This window comes from Terrapene carolina, unplaced genomic scaffold (genome assembly GCF_002925995.2).
Source record: "Terrapene carolina triunguis isolate 2854851 unplaced genomic scaffold, T_m_triunguis-2.0 Scaffold212, whole genome shotgun sequence".
In the NCBI taxonomy this organism is placed as follows: Eukaryota; Metazoa; Chordata; order Testudines; family Emydidae; genus Terrapene; species Terrapene triunguis.
In genome coordinates this window covers 8972660-8991279 of record NW_020664563.1, presented here as the reverse complement: position 1 = coordinate 8991279, position 18620 = coordinate 8972660, and the positions used below count along the sequence as shown (strand labels likewise).

Genomic DNA, 18620 nt, shown 5'->3' with positions numbered 1-18620 from the left:
GACTTCTCAAAAATTGTAGACCAGTGTTACCAGCACTCCTATGGTACATAATTCAGTGGGAATTTAACAGGCATGCTCAGTAACTTAAAGACATTCTCACCAACTACTTTCTTGTACTTGGGAATTATTCGACTTCTGAATAGTTCCTTTTTGCAGAAGAATACCTGTCTAATGAATGTCAAATGATCACAGAGCAAGTAAGTTTAATACAGGGGAAACTAATAAAACTCACAGCCAGAGAAGGAAAGAGTGAGGCAAGTTAAATAGGGTGCTCACACCTCAATGGCAACTTTTTTCTTAGGCCTGGGCTAGGCTACACTTAGAAGTTTTGCCAGCATACCTATCTCAATTAGGAGCGGGTGGGGGGGGGGGAGGGACGCGGAAATCACTTCCCTAATCAACATAGATATGCCCAGCAAAAGACAAGCGCAGACACAATTATACCATCAAAAATATTTTTTGCTTGTATAGCTTATTTTTCGGGGGAGGGAGGGAGGGACTGATATAAAGCTAAACCAGCGAAGAACTCTTTAATCTGTTTCCCCTGTAGAAAGGCTTGCTGGTATATCTATACTGATAAACACTTTATAGTGTGGACAAGGCCTTAAACTCTGGCCAAAGCAACAGTCTTAGAAAATATTTAGAGGATTTTTACTAATGAACTACAAAACAAAATTTAAAAGTAAACTAAGTTCAGAAATTTGTGCTCAATGTCATTCAACCTATGGGGTGCATTCAGCACATTATAAAAAAATGTATGTATACTCTTTATGTATGTTAGCAAGAGGCCCCTGAATGCGTCCTTCTTGAGCTTCACCAAATCAGGAAACTTTACTGTAGCAATGACCAGACTCATGAGAATTAACGTAAATCCCAGTTTAATCTTTAGGTTTAAATTAATAATTAAAAAGAAAAAGACAAAATGTAAAAATAAGCTACTTGAAAAAAATAATAAGGGAAATGTTCCCAGTCTCCCATGAGACTGCTCAATGATGCAGCAAAGATTTCCAGCAGGATAGCACTGAAGCCATAAAAAGATGAATTCTGGGACGTCAACAAAGAACTGAGATCCACCCAGTTGATTTAGAATCAAAGACTTTTTTTAAAAGTTACTTTTTTCATTATGTGCTGGATGTCTCTCTCCTCTCCACCATTTAGCACAGGAGACAGAAATTTGCTAAATTTCCAGCCACATTGGTTCATTACAGATACCATGCCTATTCAATACTTTACCCTGTGAGACTGCAAAGAGCAGTGTCAATTAATGCCTGTGGTAATGGAAGGGATGTGATATGGAATCCTGTCAACTAGCAAATGGACTAACAATTCATTTCACCTGTTCTGAGAGTGAAATAACTAATTCTTGTACTCTTTTCTTTCAAACTAGTAAATAGTGGGTCTAGTGGATCTAGAGTACCATATTGGACATACAGGTTCAAATCCTACCCTTTAGTTCCCTAAGCATGAGTGCTGCTGATAACCTACCCAGCCCACCCTGGAATAAACTCTTAAGTCTATTAAGGACTAATGTTAATGGGCTCAGAAGAAAATCCCACCCAGTTATCACTGGATGCTATGAGGATGGTTGACACAAGAAAAGAAAATGCCTCCATAGGATTTGAGAGAGATGTGGAAGAAGGACTAAAGAGAAAAAAAAAGTGGCAAGGGCATTTAGCCTAAAGTCTGATCATCTATACCAATGGTCCCCCAACTTTTTCTGTCACGCCCGCCCCTTACCCGTAATGGAAACTGTCCAAGTCTTCCCCCCTCCCCCCTCCCAGGAGCCGTGGACGGGAGCAGGGCTGGAGCTGTGGTCGGGAGCCAAGGCCAGGACTGCAGCTAGGAGCAGGGCTGAGGCTGGGACCCGAGCTGTGGCTGGGGGCGGGCCCAGAGTGAGCTGGAGGCAGAGTGGGGCTGGGTGGTACTCCGCCTCCCTGCCCCCCATTGGAATGGGCCCAGGCCCCGCTGCACCTCCTGAATGTTCCTTGGCGCACCCCACAGTTTGGGGACCATTGCTCTACACCTTTTTTATTTAAAGCAAATAAAGTTGTTTTTGACTTACAGGAGTGAAGGAAAACAGAATCCAACACATCTGTGCAACTGTTGCAATGGTATATTTTCATGCTGAAACTTTCTGCACAGAATTTTGATCTAAAGCTAGTTTTTAAGTTTAAACTGTTACAGCTCTAAAATAGGGTTTATTTTTAGAGAACCCTCTCTACCATTTAATAAGCTTTAGTAAAACATGCATAATGGAAATGCTGACAGATGCTTAATTACAATTTTGATAGACAATATAGCTAATTCTGAAAAGTTCCAGCATTTTTGTCAACAGAACCTTGGTAAGATAAAATATTGTACACTATTTTTTTAAATTCACATTTTACCCCACTGTAAATTTGGGGAGGAAGTGGGTTTGTTCCAGATCCAATTCCTGAGGAAGTTTAACAGGTTAAAATATTATCTGTTCTTTTTCAACTTGGCTTTGTTGATGGAATCACAGCAGAGTTTGACAACAATAGATAAAAAATAACAGGCTATTATGACTTCTAGTACTAGAGTCAGAACTAATGTGCCGAGCCAACCAGTCTTATGGTCTGAGCTATACCATTCTGCTTAGTGTTTCCCGGCACCTACATTCCCAGCAAGACATTGCACTGGAAAAATCAAACCTTCCATGCCCATGTGTATAATCCCTATGAGACTAACTATTTCATTATGAAACCTAGCGCTTCTCAAGAACCATAGCTATACAATAAAGCTCCATAATTTAACTCTGAATTCATGCCCACTCACTAGATTTAAATAACATTTTCTAAGATTTATTTACAATCAAATCTATCAGTCAATTATTTTATACAAATAATCTACCAAGGCTGATTCTGAACACTTTTTTACACAAATTCCGGGCTGAATATTTATGGAAGGAGAATGGTCCAGGGTTATAATATAGGACAGGGAGTCACAAGATCTGTTCTATTCCCAGCTCTACCATTATGTTGCTGTGTGACCTTGCAAAAGTTAGCTTCAACTCTCTGTGACTCAGATTTTCCAGTCTCTGAATACTATAATTATAATACACATAATTTACAAATAACAGATTGAATTCCCAGTAACTCATTTCTACTCAGTCCTCAGAAATGTTGATCCCAAAATGGCAGCTCGACATCCAGACCATTCATTTTTGTGACAACTGTCGCTTTCTGGTATGATTGATAATAACGAACATGCACCAAGGCCCACCAGATGTGTGCTAATATTTAATGTATACCCTTTAGAAGGAGAGAAATATTATCCTTATGCACTTCAACATCCTCAAAGTTTTGCACAAAAATGGCCTTCTGTAATGAAAAAACTAAACATAAGATTTCAAGTTATTATTAAAGTTGTGACACAAACCAACAAGCACCAGGAAATTCAAAGTTAATAATGGAGTGACAGCTTTAGCATTGAACTTCCTGGCTTTTGACAATACTGCTTGTATCACGACTCCTTGTGTTGAACATTTTCCTTTAACAGAAAATTTCATGAAAGATTATAAAAGGCATCTAATTTACCTGTCAGGATTTTTTTTTTTTTTTTTTTGCTCTCTAATAAATACGTAGTTAGACTTGTGTAAACACATATTTTTAAAATGCATATTTATGAAAAAATATGTAAAATGTTAATTCACCTGAGATCCAATACAATTATCTAAATATCTATTATACATACATACATGGACCAAGACTTCAGTGTTGTGAAAGAACTGAGTGTGTGGCATAAGGTACTAAGAAAGATCACTCATAAGAAAGCAACTTGTCAAATAGAAACAAAAAGAGTAAGATAAGAGATCCTTGATCTATTAAATATGATCTTTAGTATTTCTAAGCCAATTTATGTACATCACAATAAGAAAGCCCTACATAGAAAATGCAACAACATTTTTTAAAAAGGAAGAAGTACAAGTTCTCCTGGGATCTCCACAGTGATCAAGGAGGGATGGCAAGTTTGACTTTAAAATGCAAACAATAGGGAAGAAAGTGTTGGGATAAGCCAATTTGAGTAAGTGTTTAAAGAAGGCAAGCGTATGTAGCACAGTGAAGAATCAGGTTACTGGAGATAAAATGAGATTGAGGAATGTGAGTCTCAAGGATTGTCAACAATAAAGGGTGATCCTATTTTACCTACTTTTATGAGAACTGCATTGAAAGGAGAGCACTTCTCATTTGGGGTTGGCGTGATCTACCCAAAAGTAAGCTATTTAAGAATGTTATATGGAAATCTATTAGATGGGGGAAACCTTTAGTTCTCCTAACACTCTATTCCACTATGTAGAACTCCACACTCCTTAAAGCTAGGTTTAATTTAACCTAGATTTAATTCTCTGCTGCTCACCTTCCAATTATCAATATCCTGCAGACTGGTCCAGAGAGCCCCAACTTGATGATGTTCTGGTTAAGCTCAAAAGCCATTTACTTCACAGGGTTTGTGGGAAAGGTTTAGGATATGGATATGTTTCTTTATGACTGAGCGTTATAGCCTGTTGTTCTTGTATGAGGATATGTTCCTGTTACTTTGTTACAGTTTTTGATTGTTTAATTCTACTGACGGGCTACATTTGCAACCCATACGTGATTTTTTAATTCTGCTGTGTTGTTGTAAGATTAATTATTCAGAATGCCTAGAACATTTTGTATGGCTTATTTCTTACAATTGTTAAAATCTAAATAAATAAATAACCAGCAACAGTGACAAGCATACCCCAACCCTAATCCTCTCTAGCATCAGCAGCAATAGCCTCTGCTCAAGTCCCTCAGCCGTAAAATCCTCCCCATTCCAGACAGGGCTTTGACCGAGGTGACAAATAATGAGGAATTCCTAGGAGGCATTAGTGCAGTGACATTAGAAATATGGAGCACCTTAGGCCTACATCACATCTTCAACAGTTGGGAGATGGGTAGAGGGGAAGTTGATGACTAGAGGTCACAGGGAGGATGATGGGGTGGGGGGAGATGCTCAAAAAAGGCAGTGGTTTGGATACACATCTGAGCCTTTGAACGCACATTCAAACCTAACCATTTGATATTCTCCCAACATTCACTGTGACCTTGCATGGCAAGTTCCAGACTGCTATGAATTTTAACAAGGAAGATATTATCTCCATCAAGCTATATGTATAAGGAAAAGATTAAAAGACCTTTGCTGTAGAGGCACAAACACCACTATAATGCTAAAAAAAATAATAATGAACTGCTGTTCAGGATATATCACTATATTACTGGTTTGCCATTTAATTTCTCCTCTTTCCTATCCTCCATCCCCCAAAATTTTTATTTTCCCCACATATTAAGGTCCATTAGTGACCTCTTCCATGAGACTTTCAGTGGAAAGCAGCATACTTGCTCGTTATAAGATGCTGCAGTCACCAAAAAATGCTTTTCCTTTCTGGAATGAGAATTTAAAATACCCCTTTGAATTATCAATGTTCTTCCCTCTCCCAGCACAGATAAAATCAAAATTGATAAACCCCATCTGAAATTATCCCTGTCTGGCACAAAGTGTTAATCAATTAGCACCATAATTAGTATCATTTTCATGGGGACCAGAGAATCTCATTGCCAATGACTAGCTCTGACCATCTATCAGCATTTTGTTACCCATTTTTCTTTCTTCAGACATTTTTTCCTGCATGAAAGAGTTACTTCGGATGTAAATATTTTGTCAACTACAGGCAGGATAGAGACACAGAGAAAGCACAGCCAGGAAGGAAGTTAAAAGCTATTCAAAATTCATCTGTATTTATGACAAAGACAAGTTAATGAAAAGGCTGGAAACCCATAAAAAAGCCACAACACAGCTCATTTCAAAGGTTTTTTTTAGATGGACATTTTCCATTGTTAACTGCTGCACCTATTTTTTTCCTTCCAGTTGCTGGAATTACAGATATGCTGAGAAATAAAGGAAAGAGCTATTTAATGCAGACAATGCTATGCTGCATAGCTCTTCTTGGAGGCTGCTTGGGGACATAGCTTTACAATATGACTGGAATCCAAAATTAAAGACCTATTTCTTGTCTTTTTTTTCAAGCTCCATATGCCCTTAGGTTTTATTTTCCTTCTCTGTTGAGGGCCAGACACATTTTTGATTTAACCACAGGCCAACCCTAATACTATTTTTGACCATTATCTCCTCCGACAAATTCTCAGGAGCCCAAGTATTTTTAGGCTGGATTCTTTCTGGAAGTCAGAGTTATTTTCTGGCTGCTCTGTACTGTTGCATGGTTTTCTGTCTGAGCCCTGGTCTACACTACAGAGTTAGGTCGAATTTAGCCACGTTAGGTCCATTTTATAATGAATGCGTCTACACAAGCAACCCCGTTCCATCAATCTAAAGGGCTCTTAAAATTGACTTCTATACTCCTCCCCGGCAAGGGGAGTAATGCTAAAATCGACCTTGCTGGGTTGAATTTGGGGTAGTGCAGACCAAACCGACGTTATTGGTCTCTGGGAGCTATCTCAGAGTGCTCCAATGTGACCGCTCTGGACAGCACTTTCAACTCCGATGCACTAGCCAGGTACACAGGAAAAGCCCCAGAAACTTTTGAATTTCATTTCCTGTTTGGTCAGCGTGGGAAGCTCAGCAGCACAGGTGACCATGCAGTCCCCCCAGAATCGCAAACGAGCTCCAGCATGGAGCGAATGGGAGACACTGGATCTGATTGCTGTTTGGGGAGAAGAATCTGTGCAGGCAGAACTCGGATCAAAAAGAAGAAATGCTAATATATATGCCAAAATCGCACAGGGCATGATGGACAGAGGCTACCAAAGGGACACACAGCAGTGCCACGTGAAAGTCAAGGAGCTCAGGAAAGCCTACCAAAATACAAAGGAGGCAAACGGTCCCTCTGGGTCAGAGCCCCATACATGCTGCTTCTATGATCAGCTGCATGGCATTCTGGGGGTGGGGGTGGGGGAGGCCCTACCACTACCCCACCACTGTCCGTGGACACCTGCAAGGGGGGAATCTCACGCAACATGGAGGAGGATTTTGTGGAGGAGGCGGAGGAGGAGGAGGAGGAGAATGCACAGCAGGCAAGCGTTGAATCCGTTCTCCCCGGCAGCCAAGACCTTTTTATCACCCTGGAGCCAATACCCTCCCAAAGCAGGTACCCCCGACCCTGAAGGTGGAAAAGGCAACTCTGGTGAGTGCACATTTGTAACTACAGTACAGGGTTTAAAAGCAATAGTGTTTAATATTTGATTTGCCTTGAAGACTTGGGATGCATTCATGGCCAGTACAACTACTGGAAAAGTCTGTTAACGTATCTGGGGATGGTGCAGGAATCCTCCAGGGACACCTCCATGAAGCTCTCCTGGAGGTACTCTGAAAGCCTTTGCATAAGGTTTCTGGAGAAGGCTGCCTTATTTCATCCTCCATAGTAGGACACTTTACCACACCAAGCCAGTAGCAAGTAGTCTGGAATCACTGCAGCACAAAGCATGGCAGCGAATGGTCCTGGGTTTTGGTTGCATTCAAGCAACATTCGGTCTAGATCTTTCTGTGTTAGCCTCAGGAGAGTGATATCATTCATGGTCACCTAGTTGAAATAGGGGAATTTTTGTAAGGGAACAGTAAAAGGACCCCATTCATACTGGGCTATTTGTGCTTGGCTAAAAGGGATCATACCTGAGAATAGCCACGCGGCGGGGTGTGTGTGTGTGTGTGTGAAGGGATCATCCCAAATAGCCACGTGGAGGTGTGGGGGTAGGTGTGTGCCTCACATCCACCCAAAAACCGCAGCCCCTCCTTTTAAATGGTAAACCCAACCGGCATTGCTTGCTATGGGAAAGGAGGGCGCTGAAGTTTGAAAACATTCCCACATGTTATGAAGGCGTTAGAAGCCAAACCCGCATACCCTTTCGCTTACCATAGCTGCCAGGAAACCAAATTCTGTTCTCCCGCCGTGTGTGATGTGTCACCATACTGACAGGCACTCAATATAAAAGGCAAAATGCGACCTTGTACCTAAAGCACATGTGCTGTCTGCTGCAAATTGCTTGATTCACTGTGAAAGAGAGTCTCCCTTTTGTTCTCAGAAATGTATCATCTTAAATTTTACTCTCCCTTTTTATCCCCCCACAGGTGCAAATGTTTCTATGCTCCCACTATCATCTCCGTCCCTGAGGTTATTGCAGATTAGAAGGCGAAAAAAACACACTTGTGATGACGTTTTCCGAACTCATGCAGTCCTCCCGCACTGATAGGGCACAGCTGAATGCATGGAGGCATTCAGTGGCAGAGTCTAGGAAAGCATTAAGTGAGCGTGATGAGAAGAGGCAGGAGGCAATGCTGAGGCTAATGGGGGAACAAACGGACATGCTCAGGTGTCTGGTGGAGCTGCAGGAAAGCCAACAAGAGCACAGACCGCCGCTGCATCCACTGTACAACCGCCTTCCCTCCTCCCTAAGTTCCATATCCTCCTCACCCAGATGCCCAAGAACGCGGGGGAGGCTCCGAGCACCCAGCCACTCCACTCCAGAGGATGGCCCAAGCAACAGAAGGCTGCCATTCAAACAGTTTTGATTTGTAGTGTGGCTACAATAAGCAATGTGGCCTTGTCCTTCCCTCCTCCCCCACCCCACCCTACCCCAACCTTATCAGTTATCCCCCTTTTTTTTTTTAATTAATAAAGAAAGAATGCATGGTTTCAAAACAATAGTGACTTTATTTCCTTTGCCAGCTGTGATAGAAGGGGGGAGGGTGGTTGGCTTACAGGGAATTAAAATCAACAAAGGGGGCGGGCTTGCATCAAGGAGAAACACACACAACTGTCACACCGTAGCCTGGCCAGTCATGAAACTGGTTTTCAAAGCCTCTCTGATGCGCAGTGCACCTACCTTTGCTCTTCTAATCGCCCTGGTGTCTGGCTGTTCAAAACTGGCAGCCAGGCGATTTGCCTCAACCTCCCACCCCACCATAAACGTCTCCCCCTTACTCTCACAGATATTATGGAGCACACAGTATGCAGTAATAACAATGGGAATACTGGTTGCGCTGAGGTCTAACCTAGTCAGCAAACAGCGCCAGCGAGCTTTTAAACGTCCAAAGGCACATTCTACCACCATTCTGCACTTGCTCAGCCTACAGTTGAACTGCTCCTTACTACTGTCCAGGCTGCCTGTGTCTGGCTTCATGAGCCAGGGGAGCAATGCGTTGGCTGGGTCCCCAAGGATAACTATTGGCATTTCAACATCCCCAACAGTAATTTTCTGGTCTGGGAAGTAAGTCCCTTCTTGCAGTTGCTCAAACAGCCCGGAGTTCCTAAAGATGAGAGCGTCATGCACCTTTCTTGGCCATCCCACGTTGATGTCGGTGAAATGTCCCTTGTGATCCACCAGTGCTTGCAGCACCATTGAGAAGTACCCCATGCAGTTTAAGTACTGGCTGCCAAGGTGGTCCGGTCCCAAGATAGGGATGTGCATTCCGTCTATCACCTTACCACAGTTATGGAAACCCATTGCAGCAAAGCCATCCACTATGACCTGCACATTTCCCAGAGTCACTACCTTTGATAGCAGCAGCTCAGTGATTGCATTGGCTACTTGATTCACAGCAGTCCCCACAGTAGATTTGGCCACTCCAAATTGATTCCCAGCTGTCAGCCATTGCAAGCTTTCACAGGGCTATTGCCACTCACTTCTCAACTGTCAGGGCAGCTCTCATCTTGGTATTCCTGCGCTTCAGGGCGGGGGAAAGCAACTCACAGAGTTCCAGGAAAGTGGCCTTACGCATGCGAAAATTTCGCAGCCACTGGGAATCATCCCATACCTGCAACACTATGCGGTCCCACCAGTCTGTGCTTGTTTGCCGGGCCTAGAATTGACGTTCCACTGTATCAACCAGTCCCACTGCCACCATGATGTCCCAATTGCCACATCCCATGCTTTCAGGAATGTCTGTGCCCATGTCCTCCTCACAATCGTCCTCTTGCTGCCATCTCTTAGCCAGGTTCTGCACATACTGCAGTATAACGCGTGAGGTGTTTACAATGCTTGCAACAGCAGCAGTGAGCTGAGCGGGCTCCATGCTTGCCGTGCTATGGCGTCTGCACGGGTAACCAGGAAAAAAGGCACAAAATGATTGTCTGCAGTTGCTTTCGCGAAGGGAGGAAAGGAGGGAGGGAGGGGAGACTGACAACATGTACCCAAAACCACCCCCGACAATGTTTTTGCCCCGCCAGGCATTGGGAGCTTAACCCAGAATTCCAATGGGCGGCGGAGACTGTGGGAACTGTGGGATAGCTTCCCACAGTGCACCGCTCCGTGAGTCGATGCTAGCCATGGTAGTAAGGATGCACTCCGCCAACTTAATGCACTTAGTGGGGACATACACAATCAACTGTATAAAATCGATTTCTAAAAATCGACTTCTATAAAATCGACCTAATTTCGTAGTGTAGACATATCCTGAGCCATTTTCCTACTGGTGCTTGAGATTTCTACATGACTTCCCACTAGCCCTTCATTTCTTTAATATTTCTGATTATTGTTTAGCCATCATAAATTAGGCCCCTTTAATGTTAAAGGGTTTTCCTCCCTCAAATGCTAGGTTTACTTTTTCTAGCAGATTCCAATTTTTCCTCTTACACATCTTTACTTATACTCCCAAAAGGAAAAAAAGGTTTTCATCTTTTTTTCTGTGTGTTTTCGCCAAACAAGATGAGACAGAGGCTACCAGATATGACATCTGTATTTCAATGTTTCTAGAGTTGAGTTTAAAAAAAAAAAATCTACATTTTCTTCAGCATTTGTACTTTCTTATCGGGGTTAATACAATAAAGGGTGAAGTGTGGTTCTACTGTCAGACAGGCAATCACTGCTGTGATAAGCTGTGGATTCTTGTCTGCACTGTTTCTTACAATGACTGTGGCTGAAAGAGACTGGAGTGAACAGACATGACTTTCTCTTCAAGAAACAGAGCGTAGGGATACATTAGATTGACAGAGACTGATCGCACTTGCAGACACAATTCTGTTTTGAAAATAAACTTGCTAAATAATTCCAAAGAGATCAAAATGCTGAACTCAGTGTATGTTTACTCTATAAGGAATAGGATGCATGCAAGTGAAATGGATGGCACTGATGTTCTCTTCTCCTCTGTTTGTTTTACTAACACAACTAAGAAATTGTTAGAGAAAGAAGACTAAATGGTTTGAGCCCAAACCGGAACACACTGTGATGATGAAAAGTAAATAAAATAATCTTTACCCCACCTCTGCTGAAGCCGTGAAATTGACAAAAAAGCCGGCTCCCCAGCCAGGCTGCTGCCCGGTCTCTGCTCCAAGCCAAGCTGCCACCCAGGCTCCCAGTACAGGCTGCCACCTGGGCTCTCTGCTCCCAGCCAAATTGCCACCCAGGCTCCCCACTCCTCGCTGGGAGCACGGGAGCTGACCAGACTCCGGGCGCAGATCTCCCCACCAGGAGTCCGGCTGCCCCCCAGGCTCTCTGCTCACCACCAGGAATGGGGGAGCCACACCAGGCTTCTCAGCTCCCCACTGGGAACGGGGCAGTTGCACCAGGCTTCTCAGCTCCCACTGACCGGACACCAGGCATGGACCTCCCCACCGGGAGCTCAGCTGCCCCTCGACCTCCGACCCCCGGGCTCTCAGCTCTCCGCTCCCCACTGGGAGCACAGCTGCACCAGCGGCACTTGGCTGGGAGCTCAGCACCTGGAGTCTGGTTTGCTGCCATGCTCCCAGCAGTGAACCAAGAGCCTGGTGGGGCAGCCAGGCTCCTGGAGGGGAGCTGAGAAGCCTGGTGCGACTGCCCCATTCCCAGCGGGGAGCTGAGAAGCCGGGTACATCTGCCTTGTTCCCGGTGGGGAGAGGCTGCCAAGCTCCTGGTGAGTAGTGGACTACCAGTGGGGAGATGCGTGCGGTGCCGAGTGCCCTTGCTGTCAGCCACGCACACTGCCCTTCTTAAGTCGGTGGAAGCGCACCTGGTGAGGATGCGTACCATCACAGAGCAGTGTGGACATGAACCACCGCAGTAATTACTGCAGTGGCTGTAAGTTGATCTAACGTAGGTTCACTTAAGTTTATAGTGTATATATGCCCCAAGAAACTGCAACTCTGTTCTCTGGAGTAAGGCAGTGCTTGATTATTTTCTAATTGTCAGACCTAACAGTTTAATGTATCAGAACTGTCTGGTAATTCTCCACTATCTGTGAAATACCAGGCTATCAGAAACAACATGTAATATTCACACTGTCTTTGGATGCTCTGATCTGGGGAAACAATGTAAAGTTCTACCACAGCAGTCTTATCTGAGCAATTGGTTGGTTGCCAGAAGCCAGATTTATTAAACTTGGATGAACTATCCATTTTAAAAATTAAATGGCTAACTGAACTTACACTTATTTAAAAGTCCATCCTGAAAAAATTAATCACTTGCAGCTAGTGCAAAACTACATTTATAAAGAGCAAGATGCCTTGCTAGCGTCTTCAGTTTAACACATTCAGCATTCATTTAGAAATTAATCTGATAGAAACTGAGCAACAAATGACTAAATCTTCCAACAAAATGAGGTAAAAAAGGAAAATTATTAACATTTTTTGGACAAAAAGCATTTTTTTCTGATTCAAGGACGGTGTCATTTTACCTCACAGAGTAGTAAATCAATGATGTGGAAGACCATGCAGAGTGGGAACTTGGCAGTAAAGAGGGTGAGAAACCACTGGGATGCATACATATGAGCTTCCAGGTTCAAGTCTGAGAAATGGCTATATAAATCAGGTAGCTGCTCCTAGAGTAAGAAAAAAAAAGGGGGGGGGAAATGCTTAAATGTCACCCAAGGATCCTCCAGCTTCAGAAACACACTGCCAGCAAGGTTATTGGAGGCTTGAGAAAAGAGGAAAGTGAAATCCTGGCTCCATTAAAGCCAATGGGTGTTTTGCCACAGACTTCAGTGGGGACAGGATTTCACCCTCATTTTTTGGCGGCTTCTCTGTGTTACCCACCACAGATTCTATCATGCTAGCTATTAAAAGCAAAATCAAATCAATAATATACAATGGGATTACAGAGAGAAATTATAGGACATTAAATATGGAAAGATAGAGTAGTTGTGCCACGTATAACATGTGTGTAACTATCTATTTTAAAAAATTGTTAATGCTTTTGTTATAAATGGTTTATTCTGGGAAAACAATGAAATTATGGACATTGGAGCAGGGAGTTTAAATCAGCCTCAGGGATCATGAAAGATAAGCAAAAAACTAAAAAACATTAACAACCAGACAACGAAGCAAGTTCCACAGGCCAGGAATGCAGTATACACCAACTACCAGGTATGTAGTAATGTCAATTTTAGATTATATACATTGGTCATTAAAAATGCATTTACTCGATAAAGTTCATTGTAGCTGTTTGGTACAAATATTGAAAAAAACATACTGAGAACAAATTAATGTATTTTTTTTTAAATGTAGCAACACTATCTGAAAAGTATCAGTAAATTATAAACATACACAAATTGTCATCCTGGAAAGTGAGTTCAAAGGGGTTGTGTGCCCAAGATTGTATTTTAGTTTTTAAATCTCAGAAAGGGAAGTTTGCAGAACAGTTGTATTTTTACTCTGGTTAACTGAATCCAACAGCAAGCTTCCATTATTGTAACTGCACCAGAGGTCAAATCTTAATGGACTGTTAATAATGGCTTATTAGTCAGGACAACAGCGTATAAAACTTGTAATATTTCAGAGTTAAATTGTTTTTAATACGAAAAATTAAAATGTGAGGAAAAACTAAACGCATATCGAGTCACAATAAGATGACCCGTGGCTTGCAAAATGATCTGTGGTGGACTTATTTTTCATATTCATAGAATTGTCCCAGCTTGTATAATATCTTAACTCATAATGCAAGTCATGCAAACTAAGACAATCCTATACCAAAATATTCTCATATTCTGTTAGAACTCAGAAGTTCTACTGTAGTCACATCAATTTAACAAATAAAAAGAGAAGGGGAGAGAAAACCATAAATATCCTCTCTTTGAATCAAAAAAGTTTGCAAGAGTAAGTATATGGAAGCCAAAAGAAAACAGACACAGACCCAACCACAATGTTTGGCTTCAGATCTTAAATGTCCCTCACTTTGGGGCTTTTGGAATTTGGTCCAATACACTTCTGAAAGGAGAAAGTTGTATTTTTCTAAAGCTGTAAGAGAAGAGTTTACCTCTTCCCCACACAACATTACCACGTATGAAAGGACAAGAGTTCTTGATCCTGGTCCTACCTGCATTAGTTTCTCTAGTTGGTAAAATTTGCAGTGAAGATCTTCAAAGTTATTTTTGTAGAGGTCTCGCAAGCCATAGTCATACATGATCTTCACCAGAACACAAAAGGCCTGCTCCTCTGGCATCTGCAAGGAGAAATACACAAAGAGTCTTTGAATGACAATGCAGAGATTTGAAATATCATAGCTGTAAAATTTTAAAATTCCCTTTGCCCAAGGGATTGTAAGAGATTCTGAAAAAAATATAAATATTTCAATTTTTTAAAATTCAAAATTACTTTTAATTTTGAAATTTTCTGAAATTTTATTTTTTAAAACATTAAAAAAAGCTTGAAATAAAAACCAAATGTTTTATTTTAGGTCAAAATAAATGTTTTGTTTGATCTGAAACTCATACTTTTCCTCTTTTCAATTCATCACAATTTTTGAAAAAGTTTGGTTTTGAGTCAACCTGAAACAAATTTTAAAAAAATATTTGAACTGCCAGCAAACCAGAAAAAAAGAACAGGTGTACTTGTGACACCTTAGTTTTTGCTAATACAGACTAACATGGCTGCTACTCTGAAACCTGTCAGAAAAAAAGAGTTATTCACACAGCTCTATTAGGTACCAAAAAATCTTAGGGGAATAATTTATTCTCCTTGAGGAAAACATTAGGCTAGGTCTACACTACCCGCCTGAATCGGCGGGTAGAAATCGATCTCTCGGGGATCGAATTATCGCGTCTCGTCGGGATGCGACAATCGATCCCCGAATCGACGCTCTTACTCCACCAGTGGAGATGGGAGTAAGTGCCGTCGACTGGGAGCCGCGGAGGTCGATTTTGCTGCCGTCCTCACAGCGAGGTAAGTCGGCTCCGATACGTCGAATTCAGCTACGCTATTCGCGTAGCTGAATTTGCGTATCTTAAATCGACTCCCCCCTGTAGTGAAGACCTGCCCTTAGTTAGGCCTTGTCTATACTGATTTGAAACAGTGTTAGGATCTTTCTTCAGAACCTTATTCAAACACAGTGTAAACAGTATTATAGTCTCAATTCAATGCTTGGGGCTGTAAATGCACAACTGCCATTAGCATTGCCACTACAAAGGTAAATGAGAATATTTAGCTTAGCTGGTACATAATTCTCATCTAGAAAACCACGGTAAAAAACAAATTGTCATCAAAACAGTCTTTGTCAAACTGGACATTAGACAAACACTTCTCAAAAATTCTAGGCTATATCAGGCCCTCATGGGAAAAAATGCAGAAAGGGAAAATTACAGCCAACTTCCAGGTGCATTAAGTAGTCCCGGGTCAGGTTTTCCATGACTGAGGATGCAACAATGAGCTTGGCCCTCCAAACATGTGATCATTCTGAGACCTCTCCCAGCAGCATGACTCCCTCAGAAGCCCTGCTACACCATGTCCATACCTCCTCATCCAAATGATACTGAACGCTTTAATCCCTGCTGGGGCTCTACTCAAGACCCACTTAGGGGCTGCACTAAATCAGTCAACCTCACTTTTGGAGTTGTGCTGGCTGGCTGCATGCCCTAATGGGAGGGGAGGTTGTGGGAAGTCTTGTGTCGTCATAACCTCCCTTGACAGTATCCCTGACTTCAGGGGATACCATAACAGGGTATGTGTGAGCGGAAGCTATTGCAGACACAAATCAGGACTTTAATCACAAGAATGTCTTACTTCTGCAAATACCACATAAGTGCCAATGAACAGAAACTACTTCTGAATATCTGAGTGACAACTCTTGACCTTTTACTATTTCTGCTTGCACGCAGAATCTCTCTCTAGACAAATGTCAGCAGTGGATAAAAACTGAATAGTTTTCTTCAAAGAGAATTTCAGTCCCTTTTTATTGACTTCTAAGATTTCACTTTTTAGTGCCCAGACTAAGATCACGCCTTGCCTCTAGGTCAAAACTGGTGCTGAGTCCTTTCTCTTTAGCCAGTTTACATGAAAGTAGCTGTTGAACCTCAAGAACTGCCAGCCCAGCTGCCAGGTGTCTGTGCAGACTAAGATCAGACATAATAAGCTGTTATGAGATCTCAGATCTCTTGCTACAATTTTATCTGACAAGATGAACCCCTATGGAGGACAGATAAAGGCTGGAGACCAAGTTAAAAAAAGAAATTAATAGCTTTATCCTGCATGAAGAGTTTGGGGACTTGGGTCTGTTCTTTCTAAAACATAAATGTAAACTTCTTTTACTTGTTCATATACTAACAAGGAAATTATGTTCACACACATGTGCATGTTCACCCAGTCACGTGCATGCACACACACATTCATCCCCATCCAACACATATGGTGTGTCGGCACTGCAAAAAAAAAAAAAAAAAAAAAAAAAAGTGTGTTCTTAACTCAGGTTAAAATAGCAGGGAAAACATAGTAACTCAGGTTTTAACTTGGGTTAGCAGGTGAAGTTTAAACCTCTAAGGGAACCTGGGGTTGAACTCAAGCTGCAAACCCAGGTTAAATGCCAAATTGCGGTGTATTCACTGGTATTTTAACCCAAGTTAAGAATAGACCTTCTTTTGCAATGAAGACATACCTACAAGGAGTAGGGAGGGATTGGGAGTTTGTTGTGAGGCCAAGTCTTTTACAGGGAGAGGCCATGGAGACTTCACTCTTAGGGGATAGGGATTTCCCCAATATTACCAATCCCAAGAGTCCAGAATCATGAATCAATCCCCAAAATTTATGTTGTTATTATTAAGCCAATGAAATTTTAAAAAATAAATGTTGGTTTCTTTTAATTTGCTTTGTTTTTTGAGCCTCTTTTCCAACCATGATTGCTAAAAACTTATCAATTTGTTAATAATGAGAGCTAAGATTCTAACATAGTCACATGAATGGAAGAGCTGGGCTTCAAGAAGCACACAAAATATTGTGAGTTCTGTGGTAAAATCACGACAGCTGGAGACAAATGGTTCCCTGTGATTGGGAAATGTCTGCTCATATTTTGGTGGGGATTTCTCTAGAAGAACTATGAAGACTCAAGATGGAGGTTCAGGCTACCAATCCACCCCAAGACGACAACTGCAGGGGGAGGAAAAAGCACCCCCTATCCCAGAAGAATACAAAAGGCCTGGGGACGATGGGACCATGTAGAGATTAACAAGGCTTAGAGAGGTTCAGAACAGAGTCAGTAAGCATTCAGGACAATGGACTGGTTGGGAATGGACAATCTGGGGGAGCTAGGGACTTGAAGGATGCGATCATCTACCTCTCCCCCACCGGAGCTCCTAAGCTACATAAGAGAATTTGCTTCCTCCCCTTCTCTGATCATTTCAGTTTCATTTCTTATTAGGAATGTATGTATTATATAGGCATATTAAAATGGGTGTAATTGCCATTTGGTGGTCCCTAGAAATACCTTTCAAATTTAATCACAAACTCTAAAAACACTCAAAGGCAATTCTACATAGTAATGCCAATGAAACATCACACATTTGGAGATAAGGGGAGCCAAATGAAAATTCATCATATTTGGAATTTGGCAGCTTATTCATTTTTTGAACACTTGTGTCTCTACAAATAGCTTATCTTATCTGAACCAAACTTAAAAAAAAAATAAAAAAAAAGTCTACTGTTGGGTAAGAAATGCTATGTAAAATATCTGATGGAATGTTTGATTTTGGAATATATGGGGGGATGTGGAGGGGGGGGGAGGGTGATAATGTCGTTCTAGTTTCAATTGTGTCTATAAAAAGACTATCCTCTCTCCACCATGCTCTTATTGGGTATCAGCTGCTTAGATCTTCAAGACGTCATAGTTGCCTTTTAAGAAGATAATACTTATGCCTGAAACAGTCTGAATTTTTCTTTTAGACATCTTACTTAGTAACTTCTTTCCTCTTGGGCTGTCCGTGTGAGGGATAAATCTTTAGGGGTCTTCTAAAGAACCGTACTCTAAATGGAAATAAATTCTGAGAGTGATTAATGTGATGTTACCAACAAAAGCCTGGCACTGAAAACAAGCAATAGCCTGCATAACTGTTTTTTAAAAATGCTCTTCACAATATCCCATTTCTTAACTCCATAGATGTATCAATAAATTTGTTTAGCAGCTTGTAAATATCTAATATTTTTCAACTGTTCTAGTATCTTGGAAATTAAAGATGACAATACAAATTAACAATCAAGCATGTCTTTCAATGAATGGGTCAAATCCTTTATTTAGTTTTTTGCTCATGTGGAGATTTAAAAGTGACTTGGGAGCACAAGACCTCTTGAAAGTCAATGGCACTTATGCTCCATTCACGGCCGGCTCTGGCTTTTTCGCTGCCCCAGGCGAAAAAGCCTCCAGCCGCCCCCCCCCCCCCCCGGGGGGGGGGGGGGG

The 18620-nt window shown here is 41.9% G+C and overlaps 1 protein-coding gene across 1 annotated transcript in view; it reads right to left on the bottom strand.

Moving 5' to 3' along the window:
* LOC113407525 (rab GTPase-activating protein 1-like) overlaps positions 1–18620 on the bottom strand; it is a 536766-nt gene that overhangs the window by 132609 nt on the left and 385537 nt on the right. The window contains 3 exon segments of the mRNA XM_026656123.1: positions 3228–3272; positions 12643–12786; positions 14280–14405. Of these exon segments, the coding sequence (XP_026511908.1) occupies positions 3228–3272; positions 12643–12786; positions 14280–14405 (315 nt within the window).